This window comes from Oncorhynchus gorbuscha, linkage group LG04 (genome assembly GCF_021184085.1).
Source record: "Oncorhynchus gorbuscha isolate QuinsamMale2020 ecotype Even-year linkage group LG04, OgorEven_v1.0, whole genome shotgun sequence".
Taxonomy (NCBI): domain Eukaryota; kingdom Metazoa; phylum Chordata; class Actinopteri; order Salmoniformes; family Salmonidae; genus Oncorhynchus; species Oncorhynchus gorbuscha.
The window spans coordinates 57172371-57197511 of NC_060176.1; the positions used below are offsets into that span (position 1 = coordinate 57172371).

At 39.4% G+C, this 25141-nt stretch overlaps 1 protein-coding gene across 3 annotated transcripts; it reads right to left on the bottom strand.

Annotated features, from left to right (window-relative positions):
• Positions 1–384: 384 nt before the first annotated feature.
• LOC124033322 (neuropeptide Y receptor type 1-like) lies at positions 385–16176 on the bottom strand. Of its 3 annotated transcripts, none has more exons than XM_046345320.1 (2): positions 16027–16176; positions 385–2052 (listed from the first exon to the last, which is right to left on the bottom strand). In XM_046345320.1, exon 2 carries the CDS (start codon positions 1969–1971, stop codon positions 859–861), a length of 1113 nt encoding a protein of 370 aa, XP_046201276.1. In that variant the 5' UTR covers positions 1972–2052; positions 16027–16176; the 3' UTR covers positions 385–858. The 3 variants fall into 3 exon arrangements, with proteins under 3 accessions (XP_046201276.1, XP_046201275.1, XP_046201274.1); XM_046345319.1 differs by lacking the exon at positions 16027–16176 and adding an exon at positions 5588–6463; XM_046345318.1 differs by lacking the exon at positions 16027–16176 and adding an exon at positions 4932–5263.
• Positions 16177–25141: the final 8965 nt, after the last annotated feature.

Below are 25141 nucleotides of genomic sequence, written 5' to 3' on the forward strand. Positions count from 1 at the left end.
TTACAGCCTTAAAAATAAATAAAAAAACATTCAAAAATATAAAAAATAAAATAAAAATTGGTAAATTTCTATTTTTACATCAACAAATAGCTTTCAATTAACTTCCATCTCTCTTATCAAATTAAGAGAATCAATAAATACATTAACTCAATTCAATATTATTTTTCAAATCATCTTTCTCAAATTGAATTTATATTTATAAATACATTAATATAAATATCAATATTATTTTTCAAATCATCTTTCTCAAATTGTTTATATATATATATATATATATATATATATTCCATTTAAATATAAGGTGCTTTTATATATATATATAAATATAAATATAAATATAAATGCATACATTTTGTCCTATAAATTAATTGCTTACATTTACATTCATGCATGCATACATTTTGTCCTATAAATTAATTGTACATTTGTTGCATTTTTTTTTAAATCCCGCAACCCCACCCCAACTTTGAATATTACTGCTCTGTAGAGACCCAAATAATACATTGCAATATTATGTTGGTGTTAAGCACACCTTTTACTCCAGTGCTTGCAGTGAAGAAGACCTTTGCACCGTCATAAAATCAGACTTCCTCTAAGGTGTAAAAACACATACCTAATTGAAAACACTGTAAAATGACTGTTGGGGCACAGTGTTCTTACTTTCACGTTTCTCTCCATTCCCACTGAAGAGGTCAACCATTGATTTCTAAGAAACAAAAAAACATTGACATGTGAATCATTTGAACAACCTCTGTCAACCCTTGCTCCAGCAAAAATCTCAGCAAGACAACCTTCAATGCATGGTCAAGACAATGACAAGTTCTATACTTTCGCTCTCCCTATCTGAATGGGTTGGGACTATACATTCATGCTGATCGATCCTTTGCTCAAGATTGACCCCTTAGTGACTTCTGTGCTGACAATAGAGAGAGGGAAGCTCTCATAACTCTCTGGTGCCCCCCAGCAGCGGCAGCGGTATAGGGTAGATTTGAGCTCTTTCTGGAAGTTACTGTTGAGAAAGCCATAGATGATGGGGTTGACACAAGTAGAGGCCATGGCTGTGAGGTGGCAGGCAGAGAAGATGATGTCATGCTGGCAGGATGGGATGGCCTGGTGATTCCAGTCAAACACGGTGTTGAAGATGTTGAGCGGGAGCCAGCAGAGGGCAAACACTGCCACGATGGAGGCCAACATGGCATTGATCCTCTTTGACCCCTTGGCCTTCTTCTGGCGGTTGTCCCTGGTTCGCTCCACCATGTATTTTCTCCGTCTGAGACGCAGGAAGATGCGCAAGTAGCAGACCAGGATGAGGATGACGGGAAGGCAGTACTGGAAGAGCAGCAGGGAGGTGGTGTAGGCCAGTCGTTTGTGCTCTGAGGGCCACCGCTCCATACAGATGAAGTGGTCAGTGAAGGGATTGAAGGGGAGGCTAATGTTCTGGAAAGGACTGTTGGTGAGAACGTTGAAGGAGAAGAAAGGCAGAGAGATGAAGCAGGCCACCATCCAGGTGATGGCTACAGCCAGGTAGGAGTGGCCCACAACAGGCTTCCATCCAGTGGGGTGGATGATGAGTTGGTGGCGCTCCATGGCTATGAGGACCAGGGAGAAGACAGAGACTGTGACAGAGATGCACTGGACAAAGGGTGTGACCTTACAGAGTGCCTCCCCCAAGATCCAGCGATCCATTAGGGTGTAGATGATGGTGACCGGCAGGCACACGATGCACATGAGGATGTCAGAAATTGACAGGTTGGCGATGAATATGTTGGTGACATTCCTCATCTCCTTCTGCCGTGTGATGACAAACACCAGGCAGATGTTACCGATAAGGCCCACCCCAATCAGTGCGCTGTAGGCAACTATCAGGAAGGTTGTGCCACTCATGGAGGTGGGGCACTCGTCTGTGTCGCCCCATGGCATCTCTTTCCACCAGGCGTGATGACTACTATTGTTCATATGGGGCACCTCCATGATAGAAGTCAGAACTTATTTTGTAGCCTGGGATCCAGAAGTTTTAGTATGGTGTTTCCCTCCACAGTCTTTGTTTGATGTCTGAAAGAGAAAACAACACTTATAAGATGACATCTTTCACGGAGCTGATTTCCCAAATGTGAATGAGGTTATTTAATAAACCCAGGATAAATAAAGGACGCGTCTTTGCAACCATGTTAACTCCTGCTCTGAAAATAGCTGGAAGCAGGAAAATACTCTACTTTAGGTAGTGTGTTTTTGAAGTAAAACCATCACAATGTGTTTTTTTGATGTAAAACAATCTTGAAATGTAATTTAATCCTTGCTTTCTATAACATAGGTTCAATGGGTTCCACTTTGGTGCACACACAATATACTCTGAAATAAATGTTAAAATAAGATTGTAAGTGACTAGATATGCCTATACATTTTAAATTGGTCAAAACAAAACTTGGCCTTGGCTATCACTGCAGTATTCATTAATCTTTGTTTAGGATCTTGAGACGCTTGTGTAAGCACTGAAATTCGATTTATTAGAGTAGACTATTGCAAACCAGAGGAGAATGAATGATGAGAGCTTCAAGAGGCGGTGACTGAAAAACATGCAAATGTATCCGCCTGTCTACTTGAGTACTAGCATTCATAACTAACGATGTATTAACACCATATCATCAAGTAAACAGCATGGATGAACACTGAAATGTGTTACCATCAAAAGGCCTCATGATATCATTTTGACTCCCCATACCAAAGACAACCCGTTCCAGCACATTTCCATGACATGCCATCCGAATGAAACATGAGAAGGTACTTAATGTCAAGGACAGAATCCTGCTGGGCCGCCTCAACTGGGTAGCATACACAATGGATATATTTCTTCCTCTCTCACAATCCAAGAGCTAGATATCTCCTGTGCGGAAAATTACTCTTTACTCTGTGTCTGACTATGACCTCAAGCATACCACAAAGATTGTGATAGCTTGAGGAGTCATCTGTCAAATCGTCAGCTGTCCTACAGCATATATATATATTTTTTTACCTTGATTTTACTAGGCAAGTCAGTTAAGAACAATTTCTTATTTTCAATGACGGCCTAGGAACAGTGGGTTAACTGCCTGTTCAGGGGCAGAACAACAGATTTGTACCTTGTCAGGTCGGGGATTTGAACCTGCAACCTTTCGGTTACTAGTCCAACGCTCTAACCACTAGGCTACCCTGCCGCATAGGTACTGGTACAGTATCCATTGACATATGTATTTAACCCACTGCCACCACCTGACTAATATGTGATGTGCAATACAACTGTATTCCAATTCCAAGGATGAAGAAAGACTTGAGGTGCAGGAAATAGGAAGGGGGAAAGGGGGAGCGGACGTCAAGAGAAGGAAGCAGCACTGATTACTAGGATGTTTAGCCCAAGGCTACAACATCGCTCCTGAGAGCAATTGGATAGGATTAAATTAATGTCTTGGGAACTAGCAATTCAGGATAAGATCAGCATTCCATTCCAAAGACAACCCATGTTCTTTAACTGCAACAATATCAATTTCACAGTCAAAGCACAGCAAACTCTTGAGTTGAGATGAAATAACACATGGTCATTATTATTATCCCCATCATCATTGACACTATTGTTATAGGGTGTAATTTTCCCATTCACCCATTGTGCACCTTTGAGATGATAAATTCAATATTTCTCATGTTATTTTTGCATCTACCTTTGATGGACCACAACAGATTTATATTCAGTGAGTAATGAAGTGATCTTTTCTTCTAAATAAAGTAGCCTCCAGGTTCTTAGGATGATTATTATCACTTAGTTCAAGGCCCTATGTGATTATAAGATAGATAGAGACAGGTCTCTGTCTAATCAAACTTGAATAAACCACTTCTGCCTGGGGCTTAACCAGGGTTGTTTCTAATGATTATGTTGACAGTCACACTGCAGATTCTGTGATGATATAGCCCTAATCAAAACATAATTACCAAATGGATGGTGGTTAATGTAGGATTCTTTATGTGTCTGAACTTTATGTACAAAACCCCAAGGCTCATTACATCAATGGTACAGATGATCTAATGTAGAGCTTGTGATCTAGAGGGAACAGTTTATCAAATAAACAAACAATGCAATTGAATGGGCTAATAAAAGTTAGGCATACAGTACATCTGGTCACAAAATGTGCAACAAGAATCAATATGACTGGAATCAATTCAATGATGTGCTAGACTATAACATAGCATGCTGTAAATGCCCCAGAATCAGATTTAAACCCATTAGGCATATACTGTACAAAACAACTTAACTGTTTCACACATGTTTATCTACATCATTAACTACTTATTAGCCTACTTAGTCCTCTTTAGTATGTGAAACACAAGGCTTCAAAAACGTTAAGCAATTGGCAATTTTCAAGACAGTTAAGACACTATAAAATGTATTATATGGACATATTGAGACACTTCCAGCAACAATGTATTGAATTTGCCACCACATGAAGCCATACATACAGTCCCTTAAATGTGTGTTGAAGCTTGAAATTGGCATTCTCTCAACTCTATGTGATTATATCCTGGCTATAGGTACCCAAAGAGATCTCATTGAACTAAAGCAAATATAGACAAGGGGTAATGAGGGGTGTCATGATACAAATTAAGTTTATCTTAACATGTATGCAGATTAAGTTAGCATAAATATACTGAGTTTATCCTCTCATTGAACATCAATAGTGACTATTGTTTTTGAAGCATTAGTTAAAAAGCAGTAGTTCAGAAATTAATGATCGTTGTCACAATGTTTCCTAATGTAATATAGCCCAACAAATATAATAGGCTATATTCTAAATGGCATTATGGCAACAAAAACAAAAAAATCCTGTCTGTATAGCCTTAACATAAGTTTTTTTTTAAATTATACCTAAAAATTTGACCGAATGTGAGAAGTAAAGATGGATTCTTACCCGCTTCGCTCAACGTTTTTCTACATTTCACTACATTTCCATTGACTATTCGAGAGCTAATGTTCCGTCTCATCTACCAAATGATGCAGACGCACGAGGAACGCTCTTCCCCCGCCTGAAACGATGAGAGACTCCCGCGGTAGTTCGAGCCGCGGTGGTCATACAGGTCTTCCGTTCAAGCGAACAACCACATGAGCAATGAGGCTAAAACAACGTTTCTTCTCTAGTAGCCTACTCCGGTCATTAAATTAATTATTAACCCACAACTTATTGAGATCAACAAGTTCCCGTTTTGAACATTGAAGCCACAAACATTGTGACAGTATAATAAATCATCATACCAATTCAAGTGGAATCTGAATAGGGGGAAAATAAATAGGCTATTGCCTAATTTAGCAACCAATTAAACGCAACAAAGGGCTTCAACATCATATAGCCTATAATAGCTCGCGTAGCCTATCCCATGATAAATGCGCTTATTCCTTCAACTACACATCTGCTGCCCACAGCTGGAGAATACCATCTGAATCCCCAATTAAAGGTGCCTTACTTTGCCCATCCCTTCGTTTAATTATTAATTATTAAACAATTACAATGCTATGAAAATACATTTATAATTCATTGCCTATATTCTACGTTTGCCGTTATTTTCTCACCCTTTTCCGAACTTCACACTAAAGGTCAGGTCTGCTGGAGGAATCAATATTTGGAACCAAATCTCCACAGAAGAGATTTTATCAAGCACGCACAGGAAGGTAGGTGGTGGCTTGTCGTCATCTCGAAACAGTTCGGGCATATAACAACATTTTGTGACGTTTTTGTTCGTTTTCTTCTTGAAGCCAGTCAAAGTTCAGCCGCCGAAGTCTATTGCTGCGTTCAAATAGTAGTCGGAACTAGAAAACTCTGACTTTTTTGATTTGCTAAATCGTTGAATGAGGCAGCTTGATTAACTACAATCGAAAATGTCCCACAAGCATAAAGCCTGGAGCATGCTTCCCTCTCGATGATTGCTCAACAGTACTTCTAGTAGAAGTGAAACTATTGCTAGTTTCATGTGCTAGTCAGAACTCGGAAATGTACGACTTGCTAATTGGTTGTATTTATACACCTGCCGTGTTTTTAATTGAACTAGGGACACCAGTTAAGAACACATTTGTATTTACAATGACCGCCTACCCTGGCTAAATCCTAAACTGGATGACGCTGGGCCAATTGTGCGCCGCACTACAGTATGAGACTCCCAATCTCGGCCGGTTGTGATACAGAGCCATTGACCGCTGGGCCACTCCGGAGCCGAACCAATTATCAAATTTGGAATTTCTGAGTTTCCTAGTTCCGACTAGTACATGAACGCGGCATATATACTGGATTCTTCAATGAGGTGTTTGACGTCATTCAACAATAGATGACTAGATTGCATGCACATTCTTTCACTTGAGAAATACTTCACCAGTTAGCTAGATGTAAAATTGTGCACATAAGCCTTCCAAAAGGTTTGGATCGGCTGGCGCCTAGCTGATCTCTGCAAGGAGAACCGAACGAGACCGCAAAGCCGACTCCTTTAAAAGACCTTAGCTTGAAAAACGAGAAAAAGTGACAATAGTTTGTCCATCTTGAGACACCGTAATAAAATAAAATCAAGCTTTATTTATACAGCACATTTCAGACACGATGTGTTTCACATTTCACATAAAACATTTGTTTAAATAAACACTATTTTGGCAGCAGACACTGAAAATATATTGTCTGAAGCTGTTTTTCAGGAGGCTAGTATACAGTATATACACAACAAAATGAAAGCATCTAGCAGCACCCACCTGTAGCACGCGCTACAGCAGGTATATCTCACTTAGTCACCCCCAAAGCCAATTCTTCCTTTGGCCACCTCTCCTTCCAGTCTCTGCTGCAAATGACTGGAACGAACTGCAAAAATCACAAAAGCTGGAGACTTACCTCCCTCACTAGCTTTAAGCACGAGCTGTCAGAGCAGCTCACAGATCACTGCACCTGTACATAGCTCATCTGTAAATAGCCCATCCAATCTACCTCATCCTCATACTGTATTTATTTATTTATCTTGTTCCTTTGCACCCCAGTATCACTATTTGCACTTTCATCTTCTGCACATTCTACCATTCCAGTATTTAATTGCTATATTGTAATTACTTCGCCACCATGGCCAATTTATTGCCTTACCTCTCTTATCCTACCTCATTTGCACATGCTGTATATATACTTTTTTTGTATGTTTGTTTATTCCATGTGTAACTCTGTGTTGTTGTTTGTGTCGAACTGCTTTGCTTTATCTTGGCCAGGTCACAGTTGCAAATGACAACTTGTTCTCAACTAGCCTACATGATTAAAGCAAGGTGAAATGTATATATATATGTATATATATTTAAATAATGTCATTTGCCTGATGTAAATCAATATGGATGGGTAGCGATGTGTCATATGAACATTTTGGTCTCCTCTTTCAAAACTAAGCAACAACATGGATATATGGTGAATAAGTTAAAAAAGTGTAGGCCATCACACTCAACTGGTGAAAGTAGTCACATCCCAAGCAGGCAGGAATTCTGACCTCTCTGTTTCCATAGCATAGCTTACTATTGCCATCCCCCCCATATCGACCAGTTTCCCTGAGTTTTTCCAAATGTCAATTAAACTGGCAAGAAAATATTACAGATTGGCATTCCTCCTCAATGCAAAAAAAATGTAGGAGGCTAGGTTAGAATTTGAGAATCACAGCTACCATGCCCACCGGTGTCAAACTGTGTGTCTCACATCCTTCCTAATTGAAACAGCATCCAAAGACATTATGACAGATCCTACAGGCTTTCACAAAGAAAACTATTTAATTGAGATTTTGCACTTGGTGAGCCAGAAGATGACAGGTTCTTACTGTCCCCACGCACTTCCCCTCGAGAGGGATGTGAAGAGAAGGAAGACCTGAATGAGTCAGATTTCGACTGACTGTGCTTGAAAACCAGACAGACAGAACATCTCAAATTAACACACAGCATGGTGTTCCTATGGAGCGTGGATGCAGGTTTGACCTTCCTGAACAATTAGGTAATACACACATCCCTCACATTTAGGTTCCTGCTTTAGAACTGCTGTTTTCACAGGTACAAAGTAAAAAATCTGCACAATATTTTAAATATTTAGGATACAAGAAACTTTAAACGAGATGCCAACATTTTAGAGTGGCCAAACCAGAATTTACAGGATGAACAGCTTATTTTATTTGACCATTTGGAAGAGAGTGAGTGTGCATGCTCCTTTGCTGAGAGAAAGCAGAGGGACTTGGGGACTTGGGGTCTATTTTGTCCCAATGAACAAGCATTCAATACTCTCCAGTAATGAAATGCAGTGGTATAGAGGACTACAACTCTTCTCCCCCGCACAATCTCACACCAGTAACTCAAATGCCCATCCCTACATCCACACTATTTTTAACTGGCCTTGCTGTGAGGAAAGACAGACATGAAGGAACATTATTTCAGAATGAATCAAATATACACTACCGTTCAAAAGTTTGGGGTCACTTAGAAATGTCCTTGTTTTTGAAAAGCTTTTCCATTAAAATAACATCAAATTGATCTGAAGTACAGTGTAGACATTGATAATATTGTAAATGACGATTGTAGATGGAACCTGCTGATTTTTTATGGAATATCTACATAGGCGTACAGAGGCCCTTTATCAGCAACCATCACTCCTGTGTTCCAATGGCATGTTGTGTTACCTAATCCAAGTTTATAATTTTAAAATGCTAATTGATCATTAGAAAACCCTTTTGCAATTATGTTAGCACAGCTGAAAACTGTTTTCCTGATTAAATAATCAATAAAAACGGGCCTTCTTTAGACTAGTTGAGTATCTGGAGCATCAGCATTTGTGGATTCGATTAGACTCAAATTGGCCAGAAACAAAGACCTTTCTTCTGAAATTTGTTAGTCTATTATTGTTCTGAGAAATGAAAGCTATTCCAGGCGAGAAATTGCCAAGAAACTGAAGATCTCGTACAACACTGTGTACTACTCTCTTCACAAAACAGCGCAAACTGTCGCTAACCAGAATACAAAGAGGAGTGGGAGGCCCCAGTGCACAACTGAGCAACTGACTGAACTGTACATTAGAGTGTCTAGTTTGAGAAACAGACGCCTCACAAATCCTCAACCGGCAGCTTCATTAAATAGTACCAGCAAAACACCAGTCTCAACGTCAACAGTGAAGAGGCAACTCCGGGATGCTGGCCTTCTAGGCAGAGTTCCTCTGTCCAGTGTCTGTATTCTTTTGCCCATCTTAATCTTTTATTTTTATTGGCCAGTCTGAGATATGGCTTTTTCTTTGCAACTCTGCCTAGAAGGCCAGCATCCCGGAGTCGCCTCTTCACTGTTGATGTTGAGACTGGTGTTCTTTAAAAAACAAAGACATTTCTAAGGGACACCAAACTTTTGAACGGTATTGTATGTTTTTCTGGGTGAAGGTCATAGTCTGAAATAGTGACTACAGTTGAAGTCGGAAGTTTACATACACCTTAGACAAATACATTTAAACTCAGTTTTGCACAATTCCTGACATTTAATCAAAGTAAAGGTTCCCTGTTTTAGATAGGATCACCACTTTATTTTAAGACTGTGAAACGTCAGAATAATTGTAGAGAGAACGATTTATTTCAGGTTTTATTTCGTTCATCACATTCCCAGTGGGTCAGAAGTTTACATACACTCAATTAGTATTTGGTAGCATTGCCTTTAAATTGTTTAACTTGAGTCAAATGTTTCAGTTACCCTTCCACAAGCTTCCCACAATAAGTTGGGGGAATTTTGTCCCATTTCTCCTGACAGAGCTGGTGTAACTGAGTCAGGTTTGTGGGCCTCCTTGCTCGCACACACTTTTTCAGTTCTGCCCAAAATTTCTCTATAGGATTGAGGTCATGGCTTTGTGATGGCCACTCCAATACCTTGACTTTGTTGTCCTTAAGCCATTTTGCCACAACTTTGATAGTATGCTTGGGGGTCATTGTCCATTTGGAAGACCATTTAGAACCAAGCGTTAACTTCCTGACTGATGTCTTGAGATGTTGCTTCAATATATCCACAATTTTCCTGCTTCATAATGCCATCTATATTGTGAAGTGCACCAGTCCCTCCTGCAGCAAAGCACCCCCACAACATGATGCTGCCACCCCCGTGCTTCACGGTTGGGATGGTGTTCTTCGGCTTGCAAGCATCCCCCTTTTTCCTCCAAACATAACAATGGTCATTATGGCCAAACTGTTCTATTTATGTTTCATCAGACCAGAGGATATTTCTCCAAAATGTACGATCTTTGGCCGCATGTGCAGTTGCAAACTGCAGCCTGGCTTTTTTTTATGGCAGTTTTGGAGCAGTTGCTTCTTCCTTGCTGAGCGGTCTTTCAGGTTATATCGATACAGGACTCATTTTACTGTGGATATAGTTGCTTTTGTACTCGTTTCCTCCAGCATCTTCACAAGGTCCTTTGCTGTTGTTCTGGGATTGATTTGCACTTTTTCGCACAAAAGTATGTTCATCTCTACGAGACAGAATGCGTCTCCTTCCTGAGCGGTATGACGGCTGCGTGGTCCCATGGTGTTTATACTGGCGTACTATTGTTAGTACAGATGAACGTGGTACCTTCAGGCGTTTGGAAATTGCTCCCAAGAATGAACCAGACTTGTCTAGGTCTACAATTTTTTTTCTGAGGTCTTGGCTGATTTCTTTTGATTTTCCCATGATGTCAAGCAAAGAGGCACTGACTTTGAAGGTAGGCCTTGAAATACATCCACAGGTACACATTCAATGACTCAAATGATGTAAATAAGTCTATCAGAAGCTTCTAAAGCCATGGCATTATTTTCTGAATTTTCCAAGCTGTTTAAAGGCACAGTCAACTTAGAGAATGTACCCTTCTGACCTATTGGAATTGTGATACAGTGAATTATAAGTGAAATAATCTGTCTGTAAACAATTGTTGGAAAAATGAATTGTGTCATGCACAAAGTAGATGTCCTAACCGACTTGTCAAAACTATAGTTTGTTAACAAGAAATTTGTGGAGTGGTTGAGAAACAAGTTTTAATGACGCCAACCAAAGTGTATGTAAACTTCCGACTTCAACTGTATATGTACCATTCTCTAAAAGCACGTCTTTACAGGGTAAGAGAACATTGACACATTGGAGATTCATGTTCAATGTGATGTTAGGACGCAATCCACTTCTAATCCACAAAATACTAAGGTGGATCTGGAATTTATCATGCAGAAGTTGACAAAGGAAATACAGTCTGTTTTCAACTCAGTTATCAACTGATCTGAAATGGAAGGGGGAATGGTATCCTTCATATTACAATCTCAGCCTCAGTATCAGCATGTCCAAGTAGCTAATAATACTGCCAATTAGATAAGGACAACTGTATTCGGTCCTCTGTAATGGTTAGAAAGGGAAGGACAGGAGAAGGGTGGATATTCTTTGAAATTCTGAAACATAGAAAAGGGAGTAATTTGAAACCATTAAATGATCAAATACTGCAAGTAGGTTTTTGTACAGAGAAACATGCATATATCTATGAAAAAGACAATGTTATGTTATACAGTGCATTTGGAAAGTATTCAGTTCAGACCCCTTGACTTTTTCACATTTTGTTACATTACAGCCTTATTCTAAAATTGATTAGGAATTTTTCCCTCATCAATCTACACACGATACCCCATAATGACAAAGCAAAAACAGGTTTTAGACATTTTTGCAAATGTATTTAAAATTAAAAACTGAAATATCACATTTATATTGGTGGAGTAATGCAGGGATGGTTGTCCTTCTGTAAGGTTCTCCCATCTCCACAGAGGAACTCTGGAGCTCTGTCAGATTGATCATCGGGTTTTTGGTCACCTCCCTGACCAAGGCCCTTCTCCCCCGATTGCCCAGTTTGGCGGGGCGGCTAGCTCTAGAAAGAGTCTTGGTGGTTCCAAACTTCTTCTATTTAAGAATGATGGAGGCCTCTGTGTTCTTGGGGACCTTAAATGCTGCATAAATGTTTTAGTACCCTTCCCCAGATCTGTTCCTCGACACAATCCTGTCTCGGAGCTCTACAGACAATTCCTACGACCTCGTGGCCTGTTCTTTGCTCTGACATGCACTGTCAACTGTGGGACCTTATATAGACAGGTGTGTGCCTTTATAAATCATGTCCAATCAATTGAATGTACACAGCTGGACTCTAATCAAGTTGTAGAAACATCTCATGGATGATCAATGAAAACAGGATGCACCTGAGCTCAATTTCGGGTCTCATAGCAAAGTGTCTGAAAAAGTATGTAAATAAAGTATTTCTGTTTTTTATTTTTAATACATTTGCAAAAAATCCTAAAAACCTGTTTTCACTTTGTCGTTATGAGGTATCGTGTGTAGGTTGATGAGGACATTTTTTTTATTTCATCCATTTTAGAATAAGGCTGTAACCAATTGTGACAAATGTGGAAAAAGTCAAGGGGTCTGAATACTATCCGAAAGGCACTGTAGACACTATGTAACAACCTGCCCAGTTGATCATCAACTTTATGTTAATTGTCATTGATAAAGTATTTTAAGTTGTACTACGTAAATGTGTTCAGAACTTTTTAGCACACAGAACCAACGGTTCTAGAACAAATAATCTCTCTAGGAATGAGGTGATATTAGGGGGAGACACCTATTACATAAACAAGTAGTTGGACATAGTCTTTTGTGGGGAAAATGGTTGAGATTCTTGTGTCACTGGCAGTGTAAATCAATAAGTATCTCTGCCCCATGGACAGTAAATTGCATCTTAGCTTAATGCTGCTTTCTGACAGATCACTATACAGTAACATCCCAGTATGCTTGTTTATCCTTGATTTATCTGTCTTGAGACTGTGAAGACCTGCCCTGCTATTTATCTTCAAGACCTCTCATTGTCCATAAGGGCTGAATTATTTGGTTATCATTAGATGCCTCCTTACTGGTACAGTGGTTCTTCCTTTAAAAGATTTGAGCTTATGCCGCGACCATTTGTGGTAGATGGTGGCAGATTGTGGTAAATTGCGTCATTCTGGCAACAATGGTTAATACTTAAATAATGTGCCATAGACTTTTGCGGCACTCTGCAAGCTGTGCTGCAGTACGCCACAACTTTTAAAGGAAGAACCACTTTATTGTTTACTTTAAAAATACTGTAGCGATCCTCGCTATGTGAGCCACGTTACAATTTCCACCAAGTGGGTTCACCCTATTGGCGCAATGCATAGGGTGTTTGTCTTTGTTTGTGTTTGTGCCTCACGGCCGCCATCCCACTTTTGACACCAGTGTAGCGAACGGCAGGGCAGGGCAGAAAACCTGGGATGCTGGCGTGAAAGGCAAACATCCTATGCATTGCCTGGACGTGTGAGGAAGCTGAGTAGGCCTGGACGTGTTAGGAAGCTTCCTGTTTGGAGGGGGCAGTGGAGCGATCCTTGCTATTTGAGCCACATTACAATTCCCAACAAGTGGGTTAATCCTATTGGCCCGATGCATCGTGTGTTAGCCTTTCACACCAGCAACCCTGGTTCGCTGCTCTGCTGTTTGCTACAGTACATGTAACAGATATGAAGGTGGAGTAATTGACTATGCTTGAACAGTTATAAGACAGCAAATAGCAGTCTGTCACCTAGGTATTTATGATCGAAAGACATGTTTTCTTCCCTTCAGTTCTCATTCATCAGTTCTCCAAAGACTGCTCTCATTTAAAGTCAGGGTGTCACCCAGAATCAATATGCTCTTAAAATGAATGCTTTCTGAGCTATGACAAGTTGACCAGTGTGGAGAGAATATTAGAGGTATTGGTAGGTACTAGGCATTCTCCACTGCTACAACCCTGTCCTTAGTCTAATTCTTCACTCCATCTCTCACCCATGCCAATTATGTCCCAAAACTATTTATATTGAGGAATGATCCGCATAATATTCAATATCCCCCTGAAACAGCAGTCCCACACATGAACCACAGTTGAAATAAGCCCTGACACCAATGCTGGGACACAATCCTATAACTCCCATGAGGCTGTAAATTACCCTGCCCTAGAATGGAGGCCACAATGCCTCTGGCTCTCATGGATGACAAATAGCCCCTTCCATCCAACAGATCACGCCTAACATTGAGCTCACCCTGATGCTGCTTTGTTCCAATCGGCTTTTATGGAACACCTGAGATGTATTTTTCTAATTGCTCCTCATGATAAGCATGAAATAAAAACAAGAATAAAATGTATTTTAGCATTGGAGGGTCTAACTAACTGTATTGGCTAGAAGAATCAGGAGACAGTCAAGTATGCCAGGGCTGGACATCCAGTATCTAAAATCAAATTAAGACCCTTCTTTCCCACTCTAAACCCCAGTGTTTCCATGACCAGGTGGCTTAGAACAGGACAACTCAACCCGTCATGATCTTCCTGAAGCATCTGGACAACCCTCCATGAACTCCGCATGATCCCTGCATCTTTACAATATATAGCCTGGGGAGTTAATGTAAACAATGGTATTATTCAAATTTATGATATGAAATTAAAATTAACAATGTTGCTTTCATTGTAGTGGAGCAGTAATCCTTTGATCACAACACAAATACAATATAAATGTTGTAAATATCACACAAATAATGTTGTTTTGCAGCCTTGCATCATTGTGCCTCCTGCTGTATACATAAAGTAACACAATGAGGAACAAAGGTGAGGGGAAATAACAAAAAGCAACACAAAATATAATATAGGGCCCTTTAAGGCTGACATTTTGTTTAGCCGTAATTGAATAAAATGTTCAGAGCCCTTGGTATTGACGGGAGCGAGGTAGAGATAGGGGGAGAGAGAGGGAAGAGAGCGAGAGATAAAGAAGGAGAGAAAGAGAGCACACAAACTGCAATAGGGTTTATTAAAAAACAATTACATTAGATGAATTAAAGGTATAATCCATCTACCATGCATAAGATCTACTGATTGTACACAACTAATTCATGTTCCAAATCTCCTTCCTGTTCTTCTTCGAAAGCTATATAAGTATTCCATGCAGTTCCAGACAAATCAAGTTTCATCCACAGTTCAGTGGATCAGTGGAAACCATCTGGCCTCGTAGTTGGTCATATAGGCTTCATCTGCAGTTCATTTTTATTTTATTTAACTAGGCAAGTCAGTTAAGAACAAATTCTTATTTTTGCAATAATGGCTTACCCCGGCCAAAACCTCCTTTCCCCCGGACGACGCTGGGCCAATTGTGCACCATCCTATGGGATCGAATCAGGGTCTGTAGTGACACCTCTAGCACTGAGATGCAGTGCCACAGACCACTGCACTACTCAGGAGCCCCTAGCAGTTCAGTGGATGTAATGGCTATCTGTAATATAATTTTCTACTTTATGTTCAATAGACAGATTTTATGCTTTTAATAGGTGATGTTTATAGCAAAAAGTAACACCACCAACACCAAATTGAGGTGGTGAATTTCACATCTGAAAATAGAACACTTATTGAGGAAAAAGGATTGGCAGGATGCAGATTGCAGCATCCAGTATGATGGAGCAGAAATTGACAAGTTAATAGTGATCCTCAGCAGCATAGTTTAATTTTCAGGCCATATCCACTGACACATGGCAGATATGACCAGCTGGTTGCTGAGGTTCCTGGGCACAGTAATAGCCAAATTAAGAGCTTATTCAATTTAGCACCTGATGATTTGAAAGAAGTCATCTGTCTAATTTCATCATAAGCCTCATTGTTAGTCTGTACCTGAGCACGGTCTTGAAAGCAGGGAATAATTGTTAATGGTTACATTGGCAATGAGATTACTGGTGCAAAAATAATGAATGGCTTTGTACATGCTCAATGAGCAGAAACATGCAACAGAAAAAGAAGAGATTAGTCCAAATAGGATTTGGGGGTATTATTGCTGTATAAAACAATCAAATCGAGAAAGCATGACAGACAGGGTTTAGGAGGTACATTTAGAATAGAAGGCCTTTAGTATGGCCACCAGGACCGGCGGACATTGTCTTTACAGTTTCCCTGACTCCACCCCGTTTTGTACCTTTTACTCTGCAGACAGATGCAGAGCCAGAGTCCAAATCCCTTTCAGACTGTTATTGTAGAGCAGGGCAGTGTTGCTGGCTGCATGCAGGCAGCCCTCAGTAATTCATTTAACACTTCCACTGGGGAATGTAATTTTTCTGCCACCACACATGGGCCCTACATGCAGAAATGCACTAAAGGGGAACTCATCAGCTAGCCCATTGTCACGCCCTGGCCATAGAGATGCTTTTATTCTCTATTTTGGTTAGGCCAGGGTGTGACTAGAGTGGGCATTCTATGTTCCTTTTTCTATGTTTTTGTATTTCTTTGTTTTTGGCCGGGTATGGTTCTCAATCAGGGACAGCTGTCTATCGTTGTCTCTGATTGAGAACCATACTTAGGTAGCTCTTGCCCACATGGATTTTGTAGGTAGTTGCTTTCTGTTTTTGTGTCTGTACCAGACAGAACTGTTTTGGTTGTTGTTTTGTTAATCAGTCTTCAGTTCCATTAATAAAAGTATGAACACGTACCACGCTGCACCTTGGTCCTCACCTTCTTCCACCAACAGCCGTGACACCCATACTACATCACCTGTCTCTAAGGGAAGAAATAAACTGTTTGTGCGTTCTTGCATTCAATGGCTCTGAAATGTTCTGGCCTTGAAAGCAGGGAATAATTGTTAATGGTTACATTGGTATCTGCTACTGACCTCTAAGCTAACCGAAGTGCTTTGTTATTTTTATCGTTTGGAGCCTATGAGCTGCCATAATACTGTATGCTGGCTTTTGTCACAAACTCTTAGGTCAAACATTTGAAATGGTAATGTTTACAATATTTACTTGAACTGACTGATCTTAGTTTTCTGATTTAGTAACAAAAAGATAAGTAATTCCAATACTATAAACACGTAACAAAAAACTAATATGACAAAGTTATTTTTCAAACATATCTTAGCTATTTCCAGACTAATACCCTGTGATAAACACAAGTTGCTTTTACACAGAATGATTTATGACAGTGACAAATGTAGCAAGTGCATCTGTTCAAATCATTACTGATACGACCCAATAAAAGTGGAGGAAAAACCCACTGTTTATCACTTGGAGAGAGAGAATTATATATCACTTGAAGAAAGCCAGCTGAGACTGACAGTAGGCTTCATCAAACACTGGGCCTTTGAGCTATTATATTATAGGATCTCGCTGTGGAGGAGAATTGATCGTACATTCGTAATCACTGAGCAGCCACAGAAAAATGGCAGCTGCCAAGATCATACTTCAGTCTCTACCCAACCGTTCCTCTGATTTACACCACCACAGAGAACAAAGTTGGTTCATTGTAAAGCATATTGGGATCTGTTAATTCATTCCAATTATTCCATTCTGTGAAACAGATCTAATAAATAATATTCCAAACAAATGATCACTAGACTAGGCCTATTTTCCAAAATTAGTAATACCGGGTCCTTAGCCCCAGGGAGCCACTTGGGGGCTATACAGCGCTCCTGTTTAAAAGGCTGACTCGTTGACATGGAAACCATATTCTGTAACATGAGTGTGAATGGTAGTGCTGGTACCCACCTGTCCTGTGCTAATCAGTTGTATTGTCCACAGGGTTGCAAGTTCCGCAGACCTCAGTCATGTACTGAAGTATAGTAGCACCATGTTGAAGAGGGGAGCACGGTTGGTTCACCCGCTTAGTGATAAGCCTCATTACTTTCTATTGTAGTTCTACCTAGCAGCTGATGCTGAAGACTCCTCTACTAATTCTCTCCAGAACTCGTAAAGGCTTGAGGACCTTATTTTAGTGAGTCATTACTATTTTGACAGACAATCAAAATATGCTGACAGTAGTTGCTTATGATGAATAGATTAATTCTTCGGTGCGGTTTCTCAGACACAGATTAACCCTAGTCCTGTAAAAAGCAAGTTCAATAGAGAATCTCCATTGAAAATCCTTTTTAGTCCTGGTTTATGCTTAATCTGTGTCCAGGATACTAGTGTTTGGACTACTCTCATGAATGACTTTACTAGGCATGATGTGGTCCAACAACAACAAACAACCTATCCACATTCTCACAAGTCAAATAAAACAACAAGACGAGGGAGAAGAAAAAAGATGTGATAACATTACAGTGCCCTCCTCAGTCTAGTACTCTGAATACTTTATTTTGCTCAAGTGTTTGATTCAACCATGCTAGGACCAATGTCAAAAGGAATTATTCAATCACCACTTGTGAGATATCTAGTGGAGCTGCATCAGCTTCACCTTTCAGTTTCAATGCAATCAGCGTAACATCATTTATTAATGTGACATGGGTTTTTGTGGGCCAGCTCAAGCCATCTAGAATATAGGAACAACATCCACCACATTGCCTTTGGGTCTGTTAGATGGAATTTGGGTTGACAGGAAACTTTGCCCTCTGTTACTTCTGGCCTCTCTTCCTGCAACTATAGACGGTGACGCAGAACACTGTGTCAAGCTTTTACAGTGAGAGGACAAGAGGTGAGAAGGAAAAGGATGAAATGAGATAGAGAACCAACCAGTGTGCTGATAGGATTAAAGACCACCAACATGCATGGTGTTGTAAGGCTCTGTGCAAAAGTATACAAATAAAAAATAATATCTAGCCTTCTTAGATTTTTTTATGTAATCAGGTGTCATTATTAATCATAGTCATAACTGTTTAAATACAGTGCCTTCAGAAGGTATTGATAACCCTTGACTTATTCCAAAATTTGTTGTGTTACAGCTTGAATTTAAAATGGATTCAATAATATTTTTCTCACCCATCTACACACAATAACCCATAATGACAAAGTGAAAACATGTTTAGACATTTTTGCACATTTATTGAAAATGCAATACATGAATATCTCTGATTCATAATTATTCACAACACTGAGTCAATACTTTGTAGAAGCAGCTTTTGCAGTGATTACAGCTGTGAGTCTTTCTGGGTAAGTATCTAAGAGCTTTTCACACCTGGATTGTGCAACATTTGTCATTATTCTTTTCAAATTCTTCAAGCTCTGTCAAATTGATCATTGTTAGACAACCATTTTCAGGTCTTGCCATAGATTTTCAAGTAGATTTAAGTCAAAACTGTAACTCGGCCACTCAGGTAAATTCACTGTCTTCTTGGTTAGCAACTCCAGTGTAAATTTGGCCTTGTGTTTGAGGTTACTGTCCTGTTGAAAGGTGAATTAATCTCCCAGTGTCTGGTGGTAAGCAGACTGAACCAGTTGTCCTCTAGGATTTTGCCTGTGCTTAGCTCCATTTTGTTCATTGTCTTTCTTCCTTCTTTTCACTCTGTCATTTAGGTTAGTATTGTGGAGTAACTACAATGTTGTTGATCCATCCTCAGTGTTCTCCTATCACAGCTATTAAACTCTTTAGCTGTTATGCTTCATGGTGAAATCCCTGAGCGGTTTCCTTCCTCTCAGGCAACTGAATCAGGAAGGATGCCTGTATTTTTGTCGTGACTGGGTGTATTAATACACCATTAATAACTTCACCATGCTCAATGGAATATTCAATGTCTGCTTTTTTAATCTTTACCCATCTACCAATAGGTACCCTTCTTTGCAAGGCATTGGAAAACCTTCCTTGTCTTTGTGGTTTAATCTGTGCTGGAAATTCACTGCTTGGCTGAGGGACCTTCAGATAATTGTATGTGTGGCGTACAGAGATGAGGTAGGCATTCAAAAATTATGTTAAACATTATTATTGCACACAGAGTGAGTCCATGCAATTTATGTGACTTATTTAGGCTTGCCATAACAAAGGGCTTGAATACTTATTGACTCAAGACATTTACGTTTTTTTATTAATTTATAAAAATGTCTAAAAACATAATTCTACTTTGACATTATGGGATATTGTGTAAAGGCCAGTGATTAAAATGTCTAAATGTAATCCATTTTAAATTCAGGCTGTAACACAACAAAATGTGAAAATAGTCAAAGGGTGTGAATACATTCTGCACTGCATTAGTATCTGTGCTTTCTGATAAAGCAAACCTTTCGACTTCCACTCATCTTTGTAAACCATAGAGCGAATTCAGAGGTTGAACATTATCAGCCAACATTTTACAATCAGTATAAAAAATACATGATATAAAAATACATGAAATACATCAGTATGAAAAATACATTATAATGTCTCTTTGTGAAACAGCATTTGTTATATTTTCCCTGCAAGATAACCTGGAAATTGACACACAGATGAACAGATTACAATTGCCTCATGTTGACAAAATCATGTACCCTTCTGTTATTGGTGATTTTGTTCCTGATTGAACAATTGTTTAATTTTACCAGTGTACTACTTACTCTCTCTAATAGCACCAAGTACTTGACACAAGCAATGTCAGAATCAAGACCATGGAAACAACATGAAGAGAATAGTAATCCAATTTATAAGAGCTGTGATTACATTGATACATGCTTAAACTAAGTATAAAGTAAATATAGGGATGTGTGCTGAAGAAAGAAACATCCCAGATGAGGACTTTGTTTGAGGGTTAGAAGTAAGTGATGATGGCTAATGCTTAATGCCATATCAGTTTTAGTGGAATATGCCTGTCTTACATGTCAGAAATGATGTATGCAAATGGAAGCTTCCCCAGAAGATGAATGAGAATGTAAAACCAAAGCAATAATACAGAGGCCTTGATAGAACAGGACAAGCAGCCTCAGAAAAACTCTTTATGACATAACAACTGATAATGTCTAAACAGTTTGGGAAGATATTTCTGAAATTAAAAGTATTTATTTCCATTTGTGATCCAACATACAGTATGATTAATACATGCAGTATTGAGATTGACAGAACCTTGCTGCAGAACCTTTAACTCTGTGGGAACTTGATGAGATCTCAAGGGATAGATATAGCCTGGACCCATGACGATGTGAAATAGAAAAGGTAACTTCTGGCTTGAATCCAATGGAGATAGCTGGGAACATTGGTATTATAGCACAATAAAACATGAAGGTGAATATCATTTGACATATAAAGGTGCCAGATTGATTACAGTCCAAAGAACAGTCAGACTGGTGGGAATCTGTCCTTTGGTCTGACGAGTCCATATTTGAGAGTTTTGGTTCCAACCGCCATGTCTTTGTGAGACGTAGAGTAGGTGAACAGATGATCTCCCCGCATCAGTGGTTCCCACGTGTAGCATGAAAGGGGAGGTGTGATGGTGTGGGTGTGCATTGTTGGTGACACTGTGGGCGATTTACTTAGATTTCAAAGCACACTTAACCAACATGGCTACCACAGCATTCTGCAGCGATACGTCATCCCATCTGTTTTGCGCTTAGTGGGATTATCATTTGTTTTTCAACAGGACAATGACCCAACACACCTGCAAGCTGTGTAAGGGCTATTTGGCCAAGGACAGTGATGGAGAGCTGCATCAGATGACCTGGTCTCTACAATCACCCAACCTCAACCCACTTGAGATGTTTTGGGATGAATTGGACCGCAGAGTGAAGGAAAAGCAGCCAACAAGTGCTCAGCACTCTTTCAAGACGGTTGGAAAAGCATTCCAGGTGAAGCTGGTTGAGAGAATGCCAAGAGTGTGCAAAGCTGTCATCAAGGCAAAGGATGGCAACTTTGAAGACTCTAAAATATATTTTGATTTGTTTAACCCTTTTTTGGTTACTACATGATTCCATATGTGCTATTTCATAGCTTTGATTTCTTCACTATTATTATACAATCTAGAAAATATTTTTATTTTTATTTATTTTATTTGACCTTTATTTAACCAGGCAAGTCAGTTAAGAACAAATGTTTATTTTCAATGACGGCCTAGGAACAGTGGGTTAACTGCCTGGGAACAGTGGGTTAAAAATAAATAAAAAAATGTTGAAAGAGTAGGTGTGCCCAAACTTTTGAATGGTACTGTATATATGTATATCTCTCAGTTTACATTTTTCTGTTTACGTCTTTCTGTTTACATTTTCCTGTAAATGGGGAGAATCTCTCTCAAATAGAGAGCCATTGCCATGAAAACGGTTGATGGTCAGGACTTTTGAGGAAAGAGCGTCCTCTTCTGGTCAGTAAACTAATGGTGATACATTACATTTTTTCCGCATCTGCCACATGCGCATACAACTCCCTGCAAGAAGTACATTTCCTGACCCAGTTTATTCCAGAGAAAATTGTAGACTACCACAAATTGTGTCACTTAATTTACATTTTATACAAGTCTAGTCACCACAACATAATATAACCTGTCCACATCTGACAGTCTCCCCTCCTCAGTTTCTTTCACAGCATTAGCCCGAATCACTGTGAAATCCAACACAATAGGCAGGCTATGCATAATTTCTATAAAATAAACATTTATGATGGTCATGCTTTATCATGCACTGACTGCGCGCTCAGAAAGAATATTGTACACAGAAATGACCTCAAACAAAATGGCCTTATATAAATACTGAAAGCAAATGGCTGGCTAGGTAGCTATATTGTTGATTTGTTTGTTGCTACTTATTTTTCTAACAACATTGTTAAGGTGGGAATATTACTTCCGCTTCAACAAATCGAAAGTGAAACGTCAGTTGCAAAACAACCTAGCTATCATTCAATCGACTTGAAAATGCAGACTGATATTAGCCAATACAAACATATTTTCACGATTTCTCTAATATCATCGAAATCAATAAATCATAGCACATTTTTGGGCTCATTCGGTCATAGTAGAATCCTGTTGAAAAAATATGTACAAAATACAATGTATTCTTTAATCTTTTACCACAGTTGGCTAAATCAGGGTCATACAGAGTGCTTCTTGGTAGTCTTTCTTGGTTAAAAATAATAATACTTTGTAAGTCGCTCTGGATAAGAGCGTCTGCTAAATGACTTAAATGTAAAATGTAAACCAAAGTATACACCTCACACACGTGGTTATGGGCTTAAACAAAAGAAGGCACCTGTACTTGTGTCAGATATAGAGTTTAAATGAATTTAATTTGGAGTTTGCATCACAATATTACACTTTATATACTTCGAAGGAGACTGAAATATAACAAAACCGTTTAACATAGAAACACTGGATTGTTTTGTTTTTTAATAATAGTTATTCATTATTGAATTATTAACTATATTAATAACGTTCCACCAATGAGGCCACTAAAGGGCGATGTTGGTCATTTCAATGCAGAAAGTACACATACGTTGAAAATGATACTGTTGCTGCTTCCTGTTGTCATTGCTTTTTGATATATGGCTGAGTGTCAAAACACTGGTTTTAGATGTCCAAATTCACAATCAATATGCTGATACAAGTTGTTCTAGTTTGAAGACCAATACTGTCATGAAACAGCAGGGAGCAGGTCTCAATCATCGACCTTCTAGCCCGAGGTCAGGCGCGGTATCGACTCTGCCGCAAAAGCATGCTCGAACGGCAGAGTCGATTTCCCGAGTTTATAACCCCAGGGTCGTTACACTACTCCCTCCTTTCGTAGCAATACATACAAGTTACACACTCGTGTCTCACTTGTATTTTGCTAAATTAGTATCTTCTAAACTGCACACGCACCAATATTTACCAAGTGGTCACTCAAGGCTGGAATTGATTAGCTTGTTCTACTGTAATCAATAACTTGCGTAAATGAAACCCTCACATCGATATTGTATTGAAATCAATGGAACTGGGACATGTACCGTTTGCGCTCTTCTAACAGACACACGTCAAATAACTTCGGTATACTACGTGTTTGTCGATAGACGACAAGCTGCCTTAGTCATATATCAAATTCTGTCTCTAGACTGTGAGAAAATTCCTTGGGTAGATGTCATAACGAAACGCAACACTTTTTTGACTGGATAATTTCAACAAATCCCCACCGCACATCGGTTTCTAAGTAGAGACAGGGGTTGGCTTTCATTTGAATGATAGTTTAGCTAAAGACAGTACAGTATGAAGATAGGCAGAAATTGCTTCTCCAAATAGAAATCCCCGATCACACTTGTAGGCGATGTCACCGCGACCTTGGCTAGCAAAGATCATGCGCAGAAACACGTCATCGGGTCTAACGGTAGTTACGCACAGAACTGCGCATGTGCGTTCAGATAAATGCATGCCTTTAACATAAAGTCGTTTTTGACAAAAATTAAAATGTGTCAGTTTGTCACTTTCAGGGGGTTGGAGTAATAACATGTTTAACTGCTAAAGACATTGGCTCGAATCTAGGTTGTCCCTTTAGATTTCGAGAAAATTAACAACTAAGGAATCATTTTTCACTTCACTCATTGACTTCTCTAACCCCAAACCCCAGCCTGGTCTGCTTGGTCTGCTTTGCAAGCGTTCCCTGAAGTCTCATGACGTAATAAAACAATTCCAATCAAAAACTATAGATAAGCTAAGAGATGGGTGGGGCGAAAGGTGGCAGATCTACCAGAGGTGTTTGTCAGACAATGAAACATCCCGAAAATTGGTCTTCTAACGAAGACGTCTGGTCTGTGGCTTACGAACAGTTTGGCCTACTATTATGACCCATTTATAGAAATTTGAGACTCTCACGAACAAGATGGTGTTCTGCGTTGCATCAGGGGACTTGTCTGAAGTCAGTACAGCCGATCTACCAACTTTTGTCTGTCACTAATATGACCCCTCTATGGAAAGGTGAGTCTCTCATGAACATGTACGCCCACACGGACGACCACAAGGATGTCCACAAGCCTCACAAGACTAGTCTGAAGGTAGTTGGGTATCAATTTTTAAAAATGAATGGAAGTATATATTGAGATAGTTTAGTGCCTAAAATAAGAGGTTAAATACGTCCAATATATATTTTGATATATATATATATATATACACTGGAACAAATTACTGTAGTTTTTTACAGTAAAAACGCACAGTAATTCCCTGTGTTATCCATTAACAACATAATATTGTAGACTGCAATGCATCTTGGGTCGCTGAACGATTACAGTTTTTAACAGTAAATGTTACAGTAAATGTCACGCAAACAAAATACAGGCATGATGATTTACATCTCATAATGGTTAGTCCTGCCCATTGGATTATGGGATTGCGCGGTCGTTTCAGATGAATTTTTGTACAAGACCTTTACACTGAAGCAGCCATCAGGTGGGTTAAAACTTCTGTAGGATAGGGG